A 19,259-nucleotide genomic window follows, 5' to 3' on the forward strand; every position below is an offset into this window, starting at 1 on the left:
CCCTCCAAGCCAGCCCAGCCAGGCTCAGTGGCTCACATGCACCCTCCCCAACCCAACCTTAATTTAAAAAAAAAAATAAATGAAATTAAAAATAGCAGCTCATCAATGGCCAATGGGACAACCAATAAGTCAAAGTCAGTTGGGGTGTTGAAATTGGCTTGAAAATTTGCGTTATGCTCCGTTTGTTTCCTTATAAAATAATTCACTCTGGAAAGAACTGATTTTTATAGAGATAATTGTTAAGAAATATATAATATATCTAGATTAATGCAACTATATATGAAACCATTGAAAATGCCAGTCTATTGTTGGAGATATGGCAGGAATGTGTATATATAATAACAATAATTTGATTGATACAATACTTGAAACATGCTACTGTAACTACAAAACTGAATAGGTATAACTTGATATAAATGTTACTTGACAGAAGGACCACCAATTGAAAACAGAAGAACAATAGCAGGAAAAATAGCAGTGACACTAGAAGTATTGTCTTGAAGACAGAATTTGTCCTGTACTGGTTACAAATAGACTGTGGCATTTGTCTTAACAGGATACAAAGATCGATTTCGATTAAATTACAACCACGAACAAAAATAGATTTGGTAGAACTCGTTAGACACTTACTTTCTGTGACATAATAATTAAGAATGAAAAATATACAAAGAAAAGAGAATTCATATGCTCAAATTATGAATGATTAACAAATGAAGAATGCTCAATTATATATAACTAGCAAACACGAAATTGATAGCTAAAAAATTAATTTGATAATTAAAATGCTTGATTTTAATTAAAAAAAATCGATATAATAAATATAAAATTGAAACCAAAAAATTAAATAAATCGATTTCAACAGTTACAAGTTAATTTTAATAATTAAATTTGTAACATCCAAGCCCCGCACATGCACATCCTCGCTTACATTCACTCTTACGTCTATGGGAAGTCAACATCTATCAAATGCAACTAAAAAATGAAATCTATCATCAAATGCACACAATACAGGTGAAGAATTCATAATTAACCAGATTAAATGTATAAAATTGTTTTTAATCTTTTTATAAGAAAAAAATATTTTTACTCTAGTAAACAAACTAATTGCACTCTATAGCCATTTTTATGTAAGATGTCTAAAATACTCTTAATGAGATTTAAAAATGAAGAGGTTGTATTGCCTTTAACCTAATTTAGGAAAATACCCTTATCTCTTTCACAAATAATATTTTTGTAATTTCAGTGTTTGGGGTTTCAAATGGTCAAGGTTATTTTGGAGCTTTTGTGTTTTTATTTTTATTTTGAATATTTATATAAAGTGTTGGATTTAAATATTAGGTGATGAGGGGGTCAGAATTGAAAAAGTGGTTATATGATGCAAATAATTTGTTTGGATAGGTTAAAAATGTTTTTTCACATAAAATTGGTTAAAAACAAATTTACTGTTTGTAAAATGGTTAGTTTGTGCAATTTCCACCGCAATACAAAGTGCAATTTTGTTCACCCTTTGGGTGACTTTACTTTGGGGGTAAAAACGTCATTTTGGTACTCTCTCCAAATTCACTTCGTTTCTTTCTTTTCTCTCGCCACCGACACGTCAACCGCTATTGACCTTTTGCATCACCCTCTCGTCTCACCATTGTTTCGCCTTCTCTACCCATCTCGTTTCTCTTTTTGTAATGTTTTATTAGCCAATCAAATACCTTCAATTGATATTTTCCCTGTAATATAATTCTAGACAATTAAATTACTCGAAAAACATTTTCTTTCCATGTAAATTCCATGCTTGCAACCAAACGCACTCTAAGGATGGGTTTGATTGCACATTTTTTTCATGAAAAATGGCTAATTTTCACTCAAATTCTACTTTTTGTAGTGTTTGATTAGCCAATTTTTTCATGCAAAATATTTTTCCACTTTGGCTCACGTGACCCTCTTTTCCTACTTTTGGTGGAATTCATTTTCTTAGGAGGGCTAAATTTGATTTTCCATGGAAATGGAAAACCCACGCTGGACCCAATTCATTATGCTATTGGCGGTGGAAAAATGCTATTGGTACACCCATTTTGTACATCTTGGGCTATATAAGAGGGTATTATGACAAAAAAAAAAACCCTCATGAGGCTCGTAGAGGCGTATGAGGCGGATGTGAGGCGCAAGGTATTTTGGTCATAATACCCCCTTATATAGTCCAAGATGTACAAAATTAGTATACATCTAACATGATTCATGGGCGGTGTACTCTTCATTTTTCACGTCATTGGAGTTTGGCTTCTTCAGAGGCCTGCCAGAGAACCTCTTCCTCCTTTACGCAGCCAGCCAGATTGCCTTCCTTATAGACATTGTGGTCCGAATCTTCGTCGCCTATAGAGACTCTCACTCTTATAGAGACTCCCATTCCTACGTCGCCTACAGAGATTCCCAAGCTCATCGCTCTCTGATATATATATATATATATATCTATTTCTCATTTGTCCCATGAAAACTGTTTCGTCTTGCACTGTTTGAAGTCTCAGTCTCTAGTTGATTTTCTTAGTTGCTTGTCTTGACTGAAGTTGTGGGTAGATTATTTTGATTATTTTGTATATGTATATTTAATTATTTTGATATTTTGATTATTTTATGTAGTTAATTATTAATTTGTGTATTTTATTATTGATTATTTATATGTGTGTATGTGATTATTTTTATGAAAAATAATGATAATCAAACATCAAAAAGTTAGAAAAGTACAATAATTTTTAGACAAAAAATTAAGGCAATCAAACACCTTCAATTAACATTTTCCCTATAATTTAATTTTAGGCAATTCAATTGCCTATAAAATATTTTTTTCCCATACAAATTTCATATTTGCAATCAAACACACCCTAATCTAAAATTTAATGATTTTTTTTGTAAATAATTATATATTTTGATCAACTTAATTAAAAATTAAAATAATAAAATCAAAACTAAAACCAAATTAATTAATTTAATTTCAAAATTTCATTTTAATCAAATAAAGAAGAACCCAACCAAGGGTCAACTATAATGGCCTGACCCGCATGATAACATTAGGGGCTCTAATGAGATTACTTGTCATAAATTGAGTATCTAGGGTTTATTTGGTTCGATGAATAAGACATGATAAATTGATGAATAAAATTTAATTTATGTTTATACACGTGAAATTATAAATATGATGGGTTTAGTAATCACTCAAATGCCGAATAACATAATTCTCGAGGAGTTGGGATACATTATCTAGGGGATAGAATAATAGGTGAAGTGATTATTTTGCCCTCCAAATATAAATATTTAAAAATTCTGTAACTAAGGTATTGTGGTCAATTTTTGCATTATTCTGTATCTATCCTTACATTAACCAAATAGAAGATATGATTCAATACAAAATATTTTGTAGTATAATTCTGTTAACTTGAAGTTTAAGACTAAAAATTTCAAAATTAAGTAATTGGACCGTCCAGGCCGATATCGACTCTCTCTTTAGACTTAATTTTGGCTCAATCTTTGTCTCTTTTCTGGACCCAGTCTTGGTCCAACACCAATCTACCACGGCATCATTGCAATTCCATTGGATATCCGTGCAGCCACCTTAGATTATACCCTTATTAGTGGCGAATCACATCCACATTAATGAGGATCTCATCACCACCATGCTATCACCTGAGAATCTTTGTGGTAGTCGGACAGCCAATTCCATCACCTGTAAACGCACAACGCATGCATGCAGAAGAACATCTCCTCCTTCTATATCAACCAGTTCTCTTCAGAGTCAAGATATGTTATGACCTGTTGATATACTATTTCTCCTTACTCTTTTATTCACTCAATCATTGGAGTACTTGCAGGTGTCAATCGTCCCCCGAATGGACTCGTCGCCAGAGCGACCGTCCTCTCTTGGTGAGGAAAAAATAGTAATTAATTCTTAATTGCTTATCTTGCAGTCAAACATGACCTAAAATGTATATTAGTTAACTTGAAAATAATTATTAATAATAGGTAGTGTTGAAGGGCTGAAAGGGTAAATTTACACACAATTTTAACTTATTTATTAACAAGCATTTTTAAGATCTCTTTTAAAGTTGAGTTTTATTTAACGGTAAGTTTAATGTCACTCACGTTGAATATATATTTTTGATAAATTTAAAAACTCTTCAATTCAATTTATAGAGGAGAGCTTAAACTCAATTTGAATATTTTAATACATTAAATAAATTTATATATTTCATCAAATAATTATAATTAAAACGCAATTTAATTAATTTACCAAATAATTTTAGTAGCCTGAAGTATGACCCTCGCAGTGCCTTCCCTACAGAACTTGGAAAATAAGAAAAGAAAGATCTGAAAAAGAAGGGATGAGAGAACGGTGAATGACAACTTTACCCCTGATGCAAATTTATGGCTCACAGAATCACATTTAACCCCCAGCAACCATTAATTGCATGCGCCACCCCCACAGGCACAGATGTGGTAAGAACTATGAAAATAAAGGAAAATCGGGGCCCCTCTGAACAAATTGCCAAACGTGAGTCCTCGCTGCTCTACGTGGAGTAGATTTTGGCATTCCTGCAGAGCAGTAGGTGCTATTCAAATCTAGCAAATTTTGTAGTAGTGAGCAGAGCAGAGGCAGTCCCTTCCTTCTGGGTGGGTTTGAAGTATTCTTCACTTGCTTTGCTGTCTCATAGGACAACTATGATTGCTGCCTTTATATCGCTTGCCTTTGGTTTAGCCAACAAGAGAAACTAGGTACAGTGCTTCCTCCTACTTTTTCATGTGCAATCACTCTCCCCCCCCCCCCCCCCCCCCCCCCCCCCATTAATACAAAAATATATAAATTAGGCAGCCACATGGAGCACGGCACACCAGTCCAATTAGCTAAGATGATATTTATATCTAATATATATCCTTTTTTGTTCTAATTTCACAAGAGAATTTTTTTTTTTTTTTGTATTTAGTCTTAAGGCATAAAATAAAGTATAATTAATGTGTAACAAAAATCGTGAATTAATAAAAAAATGTCATGTGACTAAAAAGATATATATTGGTTTAATGGCTTATACTCAATTTAGATAAAATATTTTTTTAACAAATGAACACTACGGAAGTAGTCATTAATGGGCACTCATGTAAGGAGCATAATTGCCTAGCTTAATAAGTTACGAAATTTAGGATAATCATCTTTGTGCTAATTTTTTTGTATTTATACTTTTTATTATATAAAAAAAAGTAAATTATAAGTTAAATTTTTTACTCTTGTATAAAAAAAAAAAATTAAACTCACGATTTATCGAACTATATTGATATATCGCTTGACCTTTTGCCATCTGATCTATCGAGACAATAAACAACAAGACTTGGGCGAGAGTGATTAATTTTGTTTAATTATTATGGTTTTTTTTGTAATTTTAAGTGACGGAAGGAACCGCTGATCTTCATATATGTTCAGATTAAAAATTGGCCGTTCCAAGGAGATTCCCGATAACGACAATGTCGGAAGCAACTATGACGAAGCCGTTGAAGTAGAAAGAATTCATCGGCTCTTGCGGGGGGATGTAATCCCATACTCCCAGTTCTACTGCTTCTCGATATGCTGCTGCTGCTGCTATTAAGATCCTTTTTTTTCGCAATAAATGTTCAACGTAAGGAAGATAATTTCAATACAGTTACTGAAATTAACATTAATTGATTTAATTTAGTACACATAAACTGAAACTCAAATTTTGTTTCCTTCTACGTAAAATTGTATGAAATGAAGCTTTGACTTATTATCAGTGGGTATTATTATTATTATTTTTTTGTTAAAGAATATTAATAGCCAGTCATTTATTATTTAATAGTATTTTATTTTATTAAATAGAGTAGTGTTTGTTAATTAAAATATAAATTAAAAAAATAAGATATAAAAAATATTTAAAAATTTTAATATATTTATTAAATTTATAATGATTATGATGATGAGATGTATTGTATTGTCATGACCTAATATATGCAGGATTATGTATTGAGATGACCTGCAGGAGCGGCAATTAATACCGTACGATGGGAGCGGTTGGGCGGCGTAGAATATGATGGCGTTTGGTTCGCCCCTCATTCATGAACTGCAACCACTCGCCACAGGGAGTGAGTGAGAGAGAGAGCATATCAACCCGCTTCTCTCTTTATTTATTTCTTTCTATATAGTAACTTGACGCTTCTTTCTCCCTTTCCCGCACCAGCAAGCGACCTAGGATCTGTTTTACATACATGCCCACAGGTTCTCAATCGATTTCAGGGCGAAGAAGAGAGAGAGATGGTCGGACCGAATCGGCCTCAAATCGTGCTCTTCGGCTCCTCCATAGTGCAGCTCAGCTTCAGCAACGGCGGCTGGGGTGCCATTCTCGCCGACGTTTACGCTCGCAAAGTACTAACTCTTCTCTCTCTTTCTCTGTGGCTCTTTAGTTCCCTTTTTGGTGATGATATTCGAATTACTGATGATTGACGTCTTTATACTAGCTAGTTCGGTTCACGTATGTGTACGAACATCAATTCGGTCCTAATCTTTGCTTTCGGATCGGAACACCGTTTCTTTGTCGGTTCATCACTGTTCACTTCAATGCAGATGAGAATTCGTCCAGGGAAGGGTTTCTTTTTGAAGTCACTGCAACCTTCTTTTTTGGGGCACGCTTCTTCTGAGAGCGGAGGGAGTTAAATTGTTGAAGCCCTTCCCTTTCTACTCTTTTCTCCCCTGGACCCCTGCTCTCTGTATGTGAGATCTTATTTAGTTGGAAATCCGAGGGATGGTTTTTTTTTTTTCCCTAATATTTAGCTAAATTTTATGTAGATAATATTATCAACTATAATTGTGAGACAGCCTCAACTGGGAGCTAACACGCTCTCTTGATCCACTGCTGATTTCTCTCTTGTTTAAGGAAAACGTGATTAGGCTTAGGCTTCCCTAAGTAGGTTGGTCCTTCTTGATGTAGAATGGATGGAAATAAATAGTAATGTACTAGCAATAAACCAATTCCCTCTTTCTTTTATCATCTCTTTCTTTTATTTTATTTTTTTCTCCTTCCTGTCATTTTTCTCTCTTCATTTAATATTAGATATTAGAGGTGATGGATGCATGCTCTGGGTGCCAGAATATGCGTGTGTAGTCCTTTTCAGATTTTTTTTTTTCTTTTCTATCTTTTCCTCTCTTTTTTTTTTTTTCTGCTTCACGATTTTTTTTTATTTTTTGCTTGGTATTTTACTGTTATTTCACACTAATAACCCGTACCGATTAATTTGGGTGGACTACTTTGTAGTACAGTTGCACCAACAAATGGCAATAACTTATCCGTCACAGGGGAAATTAAAAATCTGAAGATGTAATGCAAAGTTTTATTTCTCTTTCTGTCCTGCCATAGACCCTCTATGTCTCTTACATATAATTGTGAGGATGAGATAGAGATAAAGGTGAAGATGGTCAAATGGGGCTATTGAGTTGAGGGTGGAAATTGGTTAGTTTTTTCTTTTCTCTTTTTTTTGGTTGTGTGATTTTTTTTTTTTCCTTACGTGTCAAAATTTTCCTTTTTCTTTGTGGTTTGATTTTATTTTTTGAGTTTCAAACCCTCATTTCTGAATTATGCAATAACTTGATTACTACCTAAGTAATATATATTAAGTATACTAAATCATATCTATAAATCAAACAAAATGCTCCAGAAACCATTTTAAACTTCAATCAATGTGACTGTTCTAATATTTGCATCAACATATAAATAGATAGCATTTTCCCTCACTTTAGGTTCCTCTAATTAGTTTATGTTTTGCAGGCAAGTTAAATTAGGTAAATTCAAATACTAAAAAAAAATGGCTATTCATACTATCAGAGTACTAGTTTCCACGGGGTCTCTTTAGATTAGCAGTTATTCTTAGATGGCAGTGGCCACTATCATGCTTGTAGAGAATTTTAGAGAACTAACGAACCATTACTGCTATGGGCAGTGATCTGCAAAATGTAAACATGAGATCTTAGCACATGAGATTCTTGCTTAAAATCAAACCAGTTCAAAAATAAAAAAGATTGCATGATCAACTATCAAAAGCTGCTTATGCATTAGAAGTCCAGTCACATAAATGTAAATGTTATGATGAAGTTGCATCTGAAACACAGCATAATGCAACAATGAAATATGTATAAATATATATATATATATTTGCAATTCCATTATCAATTATGGTTCTTACATTATAACAATCTATCATATTGTATTAAGGCTTATGCAATGTTATTTATTTCTTGTGAGATAGGCAGATATAGTGTTGAGAGGATACTACAGCTGGAATTCAAGACGTGCTCTTCAGGTTCTTCATGAAGTTTTCCCAAGGGTATAACATTTTTTTTTTGTCAGTTAAATCTACTTAAAGACATTTTCGTATGGTTATATTCCTAATAGCCACATATGGACCACAGCAGCTGGTGTTGGTTACTTGGGCTGGACTTGGTTATGGTTTTGAAACCTATTAACTGTTTTCATATCTTGAGAAAACAAAGCAAATGTCTTTGATGAACTGTTTCCAAAAATTGTTTTCAAGCAATGTTTCTGGAGTTTCTGATTGTTTCCATTCTGAAACCAGTGAAACAAATAATGAAACTGAAAAACAGGAATTTTTACTCAGCATAAAAGAAAAACTGAATTTTTTAAAAGACAAATAATCAGAGCTTTTCTGCTCTCTGATGCTGGAAATATTTGTGAATAATAGTCAATGAACAGGTTCAAGGTTTTGGATTTGGACATAATTATTCATTTTCATTGCATAAGAATTAATTTTGTGATCAAGTATCTATATTCTTTCTTGCTATCATTTATTATATTTGATTTTTTTTTTTTCATACTATCTTGTATTCCCCTGAGAATTCTCTTTGTGGCAAAAACTGCCTAACATTGTTAAATGCTTTAAGGGCTCCTGTTTGCTAAAGCAAGCTTGGTAATGCCAACATTTGGCAAGTTTTGATCTATCTATTTATACTGAGATGAGGATGGTAAACTTCACTTGATAACAAAAACACATTATATTGGTAAAGCTTCCTGATTAACTGTTGAGATACATTCCCTCAAAGACATGGTCTTGCAATTTGTTGATTGTAGGATACAGCCATCCAGCCTTCTCTAGTGATCGTTTACTTCGGTGGTAATGATTCAATGGGACCCCACTCGTCTGGTCTAGGACCTCATGTTCCTCTTCCTGAATATATTGAAAACATGAGAAAGATTGCACTTCATCTCAAGGTACCTTTTAGCACATACAATGTCCTGTCAGGAGCAAAAGGAAGTTTTCCATTACTTGTTGCCAGGCTATATGGTCCTGGAGTCATATGGCTGGTTCTTTTTTTCTAACTTAAGGTGATGTTGATGCATATTCTATCCCCATGGCTAAATGTCAGAGTCTTTCAGACAATATACGTGTGATTTTTCTTAGCTGTCCACCTGTCAATGAGGCCCAACTTCAAGAAAATGCAAGGTGCGAAATGCTTATCAGTTTTGTTTCATGGTTCTCCATTAAAGATTGTGTTCTAATGTGTTTTTTATTCTTTAAAAACAGTAAATATTTCAGTGAAATAGTTCGAACAAATGAATTATGCCGAAGTTACTCAGAAGCTTGCATAAAGTTGTGTGAGGAAATGGAAGTGAAGGTTGTTGATCTTTGGAGTGCATTTCAGAGACGAGATGATTGGTTAACTGTTTGCTTTACGTAAGTTTGCTAAGTCTGTCTTCTTTTGCTTATACAATTTTAAGTCCTTCATATTGATCATACTTACTAAAGCAGATGTCAACTGCTTATTGAGGTTTATAGGTACTCACACCTGCATCATGCATATGGCACAATAAACACTGGTGGATTTAAGTCATCAATGTTCAACAGTCTAAGAAAATGTGTTGCAACCTTATGCATTGCATATTGAATAATTCAAATTGGAAAATAAAAGATGGGTACTAGACTTCTAGAACTGTTTTAAGCAATCAAGACTTAGCTAACATGAACAGCAATAATATTGAGATCTAACAAGAGTTAATTAGCTCTTTCCTAGCTTTTTTTTTTTTTTTTAATCTGTAAAAATTGAATTGATCGGTCATCTTGGTCCATGCTTGTGCCATTTCATTGTTTGAAAACTCCTGAAAACTTTCTGATCAAGCATTTGATAATCAGTGCATCCAGTAAAATTATGCAAAAAACTGTGCTCAAAGAAGCACTGCTCTAAATGGTTGCAAGTCATTCTGCTCGTCAGTATTTGTGTGTTTATCTTTAAAGATGAATGTATCCAATCGATGGAGACATACATGGGCATTCCTCCTTGGGTTCAAGACTTTCCTTATGATTTTCATAAATTGCTCCCGTACTGTTCTATCTATATTATTGAGCGCATTCCCCCCCCCCCAAAAATATATATATATATATATATAATACATAAATAAAAATAAAGTAAATGACAATTGTTCCTTGCCCTGTCAATGGTTCATCTGTTAATCTTCCTTATTTCTTCAATCTCTAATGTAATTACTGTCTATTTCCCTTTCTAGTGGCTTCTAGTTGTACTGGTATTTATAACCTTGTTTTATGTGCAAAGGCATTATTAGTTAGACAAAAATATTTTATGTATAATATATGTGTGGAATATTCTGGAGACCGAATACCACCTCTGTTTTTCTCATTTGTAAAAGCTAATTGGATTCATGTTCCCGATTATATTGCTTAATGCTATGGCTGCTGCTGCAGCCATTGCCATCACTATTTCACACATTGAGAGCTCTGTTTTAAACTTCCAAAAAATAAAATAAATGAATTGAAGCGTTTGGTTTGAAGTTTCAATTAGTTAGATTGGTATAAAGCTCTTGGTCCATTTCTTAAAAGCTAGAACTTTTGAAATAAATGGTGACCTAACCTAATATGACTTTTGCAGGGCCAATATGAATCACGATGTTCTAATCACTGGAGACCATCCCTAGAACAAATAGTGAACATCAAGATACCATGACTTTCTTATATTTCTAAGCAAGTTTATAAGACAAGAGATTCTCTTGGATAAAGTTGTTAAAAGGCACAGGAGGAATGGAAGTAATACAAATTTTAAAAATGTTCTGCGAAAGAAAGATGAATCATGATTTGCTTAGATTTCTTTTCCCAATACCCTTCTGAGAGGAAATGAAAGGTGAAATTATAGTGTTATTCTAGCCTTATAATTCTCCCTTCAATGTCCGTCTGACTGTTAAGAACATTGCATGTGGTAGGAATGGAATTGCTATTAGGTAACAATATACATGTTACAGCTACTAAATGCAGAACATTGTGGTTGAAATTTATCATGGGATTTCTTTTATGATCAAATTCATTTTACTTCGTTTCCAGAGACGGGGTTCATTTATCCGCAGAGGGGAGTAAGATAGTGGTCGAGGAAATACTGAAGGTGCTCAAGGAAGCAGAGTGGGAGCCAAGTCTACATTGGAAGTCCATGCCCACTGAGTTTGGAGAGGATTCATCATATGACCTAGTTGCTTCTGATGGAAAAACAACTATAAATCCTTCGGAATGGACCTTTCACAGGGAAATTCAATGGGATTAGACTGCAAGGAAATGTCGTATTTCTGAGGAGAATACAGCTCAACACAACTGCAGTTGCGAAATTTGTTGATGAAATGCGCACAAATTAAGAGATAATTCTGAAGCTTGCGGTACAAAATTTCCTGGCTTGGTGATGTCTATTATATTGTGACAACAGGTCAAGTTGTTAGTCCTGGTATATAGAGTCTTGCTATGTTAATCAGGAAGCCTGTTGTGACTAAGTAACATGATTGTTACTGCAATAAAATTGTTACCGAGTCCGGGAAGCAACTTTCCTCCTTTCAGTATTGGGAATGGGCGACTTGTTGAATTATTTAGTAATAATACCATCATATGACCATCTCACACGGTAATGTCACTGCAATAGAATGATGCTATATTTTTATTTTAACTCGTTTGAAAGGGAAAATCTCAAAACTCTAGGAAGCTGGTGAAGCTTTTTGGTGGTTGTATTGAAAGATTGATTCATCAATTATATGGAAGTGTGTTTAGATGTTTGTCTACACTACATGGGATTTAGGTTGGGCATTGATAGTCAGTTACTAAGTAAATTTCGTATTGTTAAATTCTGAAGTTGTAATCAATAAATTATCATATCACAATTCAAAATTGACAAAGTGAGGTAGTTCACGAAGAGATTCAATCTTAAAATTTTTTCAAACACATTCACTCTTTTAACACTTAAAACTACCACAATAATGGTTACGATCACATTATTTTAACAACACTTCTTTAGATACTACTTACATTGACGCGAAGTTAATGCAATGTTGTGGGTGCATTTGTTTGGAAAATTGAATTTTGTAGGAAGGGTTGTGCTCATAACCTCAAGTCGCGGATTCGATTCTTGTTGGGCCATGTTTTCGGGGTTATGGTTTAAATACGGAGGGTCCAATAGCCAATGCCAAAGGGGCCCAGTCCCCCCGCAATTTCCCCAATGTGACCTTGAGAGAATACATTCATGCTAGGGGTATCTTTTACGTTTGGTCGCTTAAAAGGATGGAACCATAGGGGTATCTTTTATAATAATAGTATTAAAATTGTTTTTTTACTCTAAAATTAGATAAACTTAAATGATCTAAGAATTTAATTGAATTGGTCGATCAAACCAGATAAATTGAGAATTGATCGAGAAACTTGTCCAGTTCCTTAAAATTAGTTGGATTTTGCAAAAACCATGACTGGATCGGTGGGTTGGCCAAGTTTTTTTTTCCTTTCTATTTTACTATTAAATGTTTAAAATATAATAAAATTTTAAAATATTTAAAAGAAGTTAATGTCTATTATTTAAATATCATTCATTATTTTATTAATACATGAATAATTTTTGTAAATTTTTTATCTGTAATTTGAACATTTGATCTTGAGTTTTATTTTACATTCATCATAAATTTATGCTAAAACCTTTTAAATTATTAAGAACTATAAAATATAGATTTTACTTCTTAAATTTTTTTATATCCTTGTTTTATACTTGTTTATTTCATAAAAATATATCCTATTCAAGCCTAATCCAACTATTAAATAGAAAAACTCTCCTATTTTTTATTCAAGATCCCAATCTAATTTTTTAAATGGGAAATGTTATATCACAAATAAGTTTGATAAATAATACTCACAAACTAACTTGACACACGCAAATTTATAATAATTCTATTCAAATTTATGATAATTCATAATAATAAATAAATTTATTATAAATTTTTATATATATATTACATTAATTTATGAGAATTATTGTCAGACTTATTATTCACAGGCATAGCCCATATTCATAAACTCAAAACAACACAACATACTTTGGACTTTGAAGAGCTGACTTCAAAGACTTCATCTTAAAATATTTCAATTTTAGGAAATAATAAAAAATATATTTTTAACAATTGAAAGAAGCAGTATCGTATATAACGGTACTTTAAAAGGGGAAGTTGGAAAGTGCCAGTTCCAACTCCATGGGGAGGCGAAACGAATTGCCTCAGGGCGATTATGGAAAGTACAACGTTCCTTGAGCAAACACCTCAGGGCCAGTGGCCGGGCATTTGCATCATCAGGTGCTTAAAGTGCAGCTTTTAAGCCAGCATATGTCTAGTGAAATACTTAAAATTTAATTTCTTTTTTGGGTATTCCTACCATTAATTGTAGTGGTTAGACAGTTTAACTTTGAATAGAATAGAGAACAACTGAATAGCAAAAAATAAGAAATAAAAACAACAAAAAGAAGGAACATGAAGGCATGTCCCTGTTTACCATTTCTGTTGTCCCAATAGCGAAAATTACTTGTGCAAGAGTGCTTCAAATTGGGAAGACACTTCTCCAGCATCCAAATTGAGGCCAAATTACGTTGATATCATATATATCCAACAAATTATACATGCAGTAACAGAAATTGAAGGACTCTGCACTATTATGAAACCAGTATGTTATGTGAGGGACCCAAGTGTTTGCATTCTAACACACGGAAACAGGCAAGGGAATGGTTTTCTTGCAATCATCAAGGCAGCTCACCACTATTTGAAATAACAATTTTGCTCCTCGGAACTCCATTCTGTCTGCCTTGGGCTTCAATCTTGAAGACAACATCCATCCCAGAAAGCACTTTGCCGAACACGACGTGTCGCCCATTCAACCTGAACACAAACACTTAGAGGTCACCACATGGGCTGAAATCTACAAACTCGTGCAGCATGGATGCCTTGCCTTGAAATGGCACATCACAAAGTTCCAATATTGCCTTCTATCCCCGTTCCTACTGGGTTTTAGATTAATTCTCTCCAGTCACGAGCATTTCACAGTCTCCTTTTATAAGAATTTGACCATATAATGGTTAACCAGCAATTATTGTTTCATTAAGTTCTTACAAATACACTAGCCCCATATCTATCTGAAACAAAAAGAAAAAAAAAAATAGACTAGCTTGTCAAACATTAAGGATGAAAGGCACAATTCATCATGCCTCTCTAGAAAGATGCTGAATGATTCCTTTTGATTGCAGAATGTGGTTAATTACCAGCTAGTAGTTACAGTAGTAATAAAGAATTGTGAGCCATTGGTGTCGGGTCCAGCATTTGCCATTGACAAAATTCCTGTACTCAGGAAGCAAGACAAAACAAAAGAAGAGGAAAAGTTAAAAGATCTGGAGGCCACTAAAGTTCAAAATTCATGCTTCTCAGAATGGGTTTTACACTTACCTGGACCAGTGTGTTTCAGCTTAAAGTTCTCATCAGCAAATTTGTCACCGTAGATCGACTCCCCACCCCGCCCATCACCACGAGTAAAATCACCTCCCTGGATCATAAAACTGGGAATGATTCTATGAAATGCGCTCCCTTTGAAATGGAGTGGCTTCCCAGTTTTTCCAGATCCTTTCTCCCCTAAAATGTGAGTATTGCTACATGAGGTCGACAACTTGTAAAGTTTCTAGCATGATCATAATGGGTTGGACTGCCAACTTGCAGGTCTAAATTTTAGCTGGTTAACTTTTAGAATGCACGAGAAGTATAGTTTGCACTACACAATTTAAAACAAATTTTCCTTCATTCATTCTTCTCCTTCAACTATTACCAAATCCACATACACATCTAAATAATAAAGTTATTTTACAGCTTGTGCAACAATATTCCCTGAGACTTATTCTAATTGGCCATTTATTATATTTTCACTTAGTTTTATAAATTAGAGAACAGGTAAGCCACAGCCACTTTTTTTGGGGGGGTGGGGGGCATCACCCCCTGACAGGATAATTCACTAACCCCTAAAATGAATTCTCAATAAACAATGTATAGCCAGTTAGGCACTAAAAGCTTGTAACAATAAGCACGTGTGATCTAAAAGTAGAGCTACATTATACACTAGCCAAAACACAAAATTTGCACTGGTATAAAAAAAAGGGAAATATTTTACACGCATTACATAAAAGAAGATATAGAAAAAGATTAAAGTTAGTTCACTACCTGTGCAAAGAGCTCGAAAGTTTTCTGCATAGTAAAAGCGTAAAACCAGTCAGTTGCAAATTGCTATCTGGAACATCCAGGATCACATGGAATTTCATGTTAATAGCCAGCACTTTACCTACAGTCTTGGGAACGGTTTTTCCAAAGAGGCCCATGATCATACGACCTGACAACAACCAGATCATCAATATGGATTACATATTTCCAAAGCAGCTTTACTGAGAATCATCAACTAAATTATATGTTTTTTAGGAACTAACTCAAAACCACTTCACAAGTGCCATGGGCAGGAATCCAATGATGTTAAATTGTCCAAAAGTGTTTTACCATCCCAAAGCTCCATTTTGTTTCACATGGCATTATAATGAAGCACATTTCATACAATCTTTAACAGCTTCTCATTTCATGGATGTACAAGATCAATTTAGCATGTCAAGTGGAATGACATTGTTTTCTGGCCCTTTGTCATGAGAAGAACCAGACCACCATAGACCACTATAGCCAATTTAAATTTTTACTTACTTTTACTGCTGTAATCACTAATATAGAAGTTAGTTACTGCATGTGCTAAGGGTTAAGGGTGTAGGCAAGTTTGTTATAACTGTGAAGGGTGTAGGGGCCACCATGGCAGGAGAATCTTCTCCTCCCAAACGCTTTGTATATATTCTCCGCATCCTTGGGATGGATTTTCTAACGAGAATATTACATAATTTATGAATTATCTCCCTCTTTCTTCTCTCTGTTCTCCCTCACTCTTCTCTCTTCCACTCTTATCTCTCTCTGTTTTCTACTCTCTATTCTTGCGTGCACTTTTCTAATTCTCATCAGATTAGAAAGAGGATTGTCAAGCTTCGGCCGTGACACCCTTTTCTATATTTGCAATAAACAAGTCCCATGTCTGTTCAATGAGGGGTCCATTATATAACATTAGCTCACAAATCACACTTCCTCTTCCTCTAAATCTCATATATATATATATATAGATATATATTTGTGAATTAGTGGAATGATCCATCCATTTCTTCACCGACTCCCCACCTCATACTTCCTCTCCTGTCATTCTCAAGCTCACTCTTTTATCTCCTAGAGACTTCACCTTTTCTCCTACTTATAGAAAAGTTTAAGGTGAGTCAAGCCCCTCAGCAGTAGAAATTTCTCTTTGCTTGAGTTTCAAGTTGTTGTCCTGGTTTAGTTACTCCAACTAGATTGCTTGGCCTTCTTAAGTTTGTTTCAAACCTACAGTATTTTGTGGATGGACATTCTTGACTTTAGTGGACTTATTAGTCTGCATGTACATTTATTTCCCTAAATCCTTTTTGTCTTCTAATGAAGGATTTGTACTATCCATGAATACAGATAAATAGTTTTCCTTGGCCAACATGACCCAAAGCCACTTGAGGCATATACAGTGTTCTTTATAACCTGGTCATAACACATGGCAACTAGTGGGGTTTATATATTGTACACCATTATGCACTGTGGTCTTCTTCTTCTTGCAGTGACGTACTTGTAGGATTTCTAACACCTTGATTGCTTATTGTTATATTATTTAATGAAACATTCGGGGCATTACATTTCTTTACAAAGATGCCAAACTCAATTTTTTTCATAAATTAACCCTAACCAACACTTCATCTTAATTATGCCCTCCGCGTTTGCATTCCAGACATAAGCATGATAGCAAATCTGGATAAAGCCTTGCATGGTTGCTGGAAGAGTTAATACTAAATTATAGGAACTGTCTGAAACAGAGAATCACTCCCTGAAATCTCAAAAAACAAAACAAGCCACTTAATTTGTTCCCACTCGCATCTGGATAACATATGCCTTTTCTTACTACATGGGTTGTTTAAGTCCACGATACATGGTTGATATCTTTTCCTAAATTAGGATCAGCCATGCCTTCCTTATAGAGAAAAAATAAAAAACAAACCAACCAAAACAGGTGGCTTCTCTATCAGACTATCACCAACCTAGCATGAAAGTATAAACAAAAACAGAACTCCAAAACCAATTGTCAGACAATTTGAATGATTGATAAGTTTCACATGGTTGAGAACACCCCTTGGTGGAATGTTATTGGTCAGATTCTTGTCCCAGAAAGAATCAGAAGCATGATTAATGTAGTAGCACCAAACCAACTTCCAAACAGATTGTACATTGATAAATAGTCCTGGTGTTAAATGACAAAACCCTACAAAAACTTACTTCCAGCCTAGTTGTCTTCATTGAGCTTATAGAAAATTTATTGTATTGGGACTTCTTCCCAAAATATAAGTAGACTTAACTAAGAAACAAAGAGACACAACTGTTGTTAGACTACTGGTATACATTGTCCTTAGTTAAGTAATAATTGAGCAGTCTCATAAACACTAGGATGTCCACTAATAAGAGCACAACCTATTTTCATAATGAAAATAAACAAGCCTGAATTTATTATATCATGAAACTTTATTACAGTTCATTCATTTTTCAGTGTATTGGGGATTGCATTCAAAATAAAACCTAACTCAAAGCTGAAATTGGTAGATATTTCCACATAAAATATGACAAAATTTTAACTTAATCAACATATTAGATAAAGAATAAATTGTACCAGAAGGTTTGCCATCAATCTCAACATCAAAGTATACTTTGTGGGTTACTTGTTCTAGCTTGTCCTCAGATTCATCTTCCTACATATGCGTCATAAACCGTCAAATGCAATTCTAGACATCCAATTCTAGCAATCAGTGGCCCTATCAACAAGGAAATAAAACATTAAATAGAATAAGTAGAAAAACAGGTCAATTATAGTGCGATATGGTCAACCCTAAATGGCTATATCCATATCAACGATACGGATCTGGTGAAATAGAAGGTGACCTCAACATTGGACATGCTGTCGACGACTTTTTCCTCCGATGAGACTCTGGTATCGCCCAGTCGACTCTGGAAACAAAATCAATCAATCAAACAACGCATAGGACGCTTCTGCGATGAATTGAAACGGCAAAAACAATTAAGAGAGCGAGTCTGCCTCCGCTTGACAGATCAAAAATCTGTGATTTGTTGAGTGAGGAAAGGTTTGGGCATTTCGGATGAAAAATGATTGGCACCGGACAATTACTGAACATGAAACAAATAATGGAAGGATAGGAATGAAACGAAGCAGCGGAGTACCAGAATGAGAGCTAGGGTTCCAAATGGAACCAGAATCCACAGGAGAATGAGCGGAGAAAACCTGGTTCTGGTGGCCATCTATTCTTCTTCGTCGAAGATGAGCGAGCTCGGAGAGTGTTGAGACTTCAAGAGACGCCAATTTGTACGGTACGATGGGCAAATGCCTAATGCTTGAAATACAAGGGTTGCAGTGATGATATTTTAAAATTGGTATGATTGTAATGCTAGGAACCATCCTGATGACATTGTTATGTGTCATATTTTTATTTAATAAAGTATTAAGTAGAGATAATAATAATATATAATTTTTTTTATCATTCTCTAAGAAGAAAGTGTCATATAACTGATAATATTATTATCATTAATCATGATTCTTAGTATTATCCATGCTTAAATTGTTAATCTTGAAATGTTGAATGTCTTATTTGTTTTATGGGTGGCAATATTAATACATTAAGATGATGTAAAGTTTTAAATTTGATTAATATTTAAATTAATAATGTGTTTGGATAAATATGTTTTAAATTATTATTTATATAATTATATATTTAATTT

General features: G+C 34.1%; 2 protein-coding genes across 3 annotated transcripts; one reads left to right on the forward strand and one right to left on the reverse strand.

Moving 5' to 3' along the window:
* The first annotated feature begins 6,052 nt into the window (after positions 1 to 6,052).
* LOC127797516 (GDSL esterase/lipase WDL1-like) lies at positions 6,053 to 11,876 on the forward strand. Its single transcript, XM_052330490.1, has 6 exons — positions 6,053 to 6,409; positions 8,284 to 8,361; positions 9,123 to 9,263; positions 9,419 to 9,495; positions 9,577 to 9,726; positions 11,380 to 11,876. The coding sequence occupies exons 1-6, from the start codon at positions 6,299 to 6,301 to the stop codon at positions 11,591 to 11,593; spliced, it is 771 nt and encodes a 256-aa protein (XP_052186450.1). The 5' UTR covers positions 6,053 to 6,298; the 3' UTR covers positions 11,594 to 11,876.
* A 1,919-nt stretch (positions 11,877 to 13,795) lies between these two features.
* Positions 13,796 to 18,908, reverse strand: LOC127797517 (peptidyl-prolyl cis-trans isomerase CYP20-1-like). 2 transcript variants are annotated; one of them, XM_052330492.1, is made up of 8 exons: positions 18,766 to 18,908; positions 18,408 to 18,473; positions 18,139 to 18,217; positions 15,661 to 15,708; positions 15,543 to 15,566; positions 14,781 to 14,963; positions 14,600 to 14,675; positions 13,796 to 14,219 (listed from the first exon to the last, which is right to left on the reverse strand). In XM_052330492.1, the coding sequence occupies exons 2-8, from the start codon at positions 18,420 to 18,422 to the stop codon at positions 14,084 to 14,086; spliced, it is 561 nt and encodes a 186-aa protein (XP_052186452.1). In that variant the 5' UTR covers positions 18,423 to 18,473; positions 18,766 to 18,908; the 3' UTR covers positions 13,796 to 14,083. The 2 variants fall into 2 exon arrangements, with proteins under 2 accessions (XP_052186452.1, XP_052186451.1); XM_052330491.1 differs by having other exon boundaries at positions 18,705 to 18,876.
* Positions 18,909 to 19,259: the final 351 nt, after the last annotated feature.

This window comes from Diospyros lotus, chromosome 3 (genome assembly GCF_014633365.1).
Source record: "Diospyros lotus cultivar Yz01 chromosome 3, ASM1463336v1, whole genome shotgun sequence".
In the NCBI taxonomy this organism is placed as follows: domain Eukaryota; kingdom Viridiplantae; phylum Streptophyta; class Magnoliopsida; order Ericales; family Ebenaceae; genus Diospyros; species Diospyros lotus.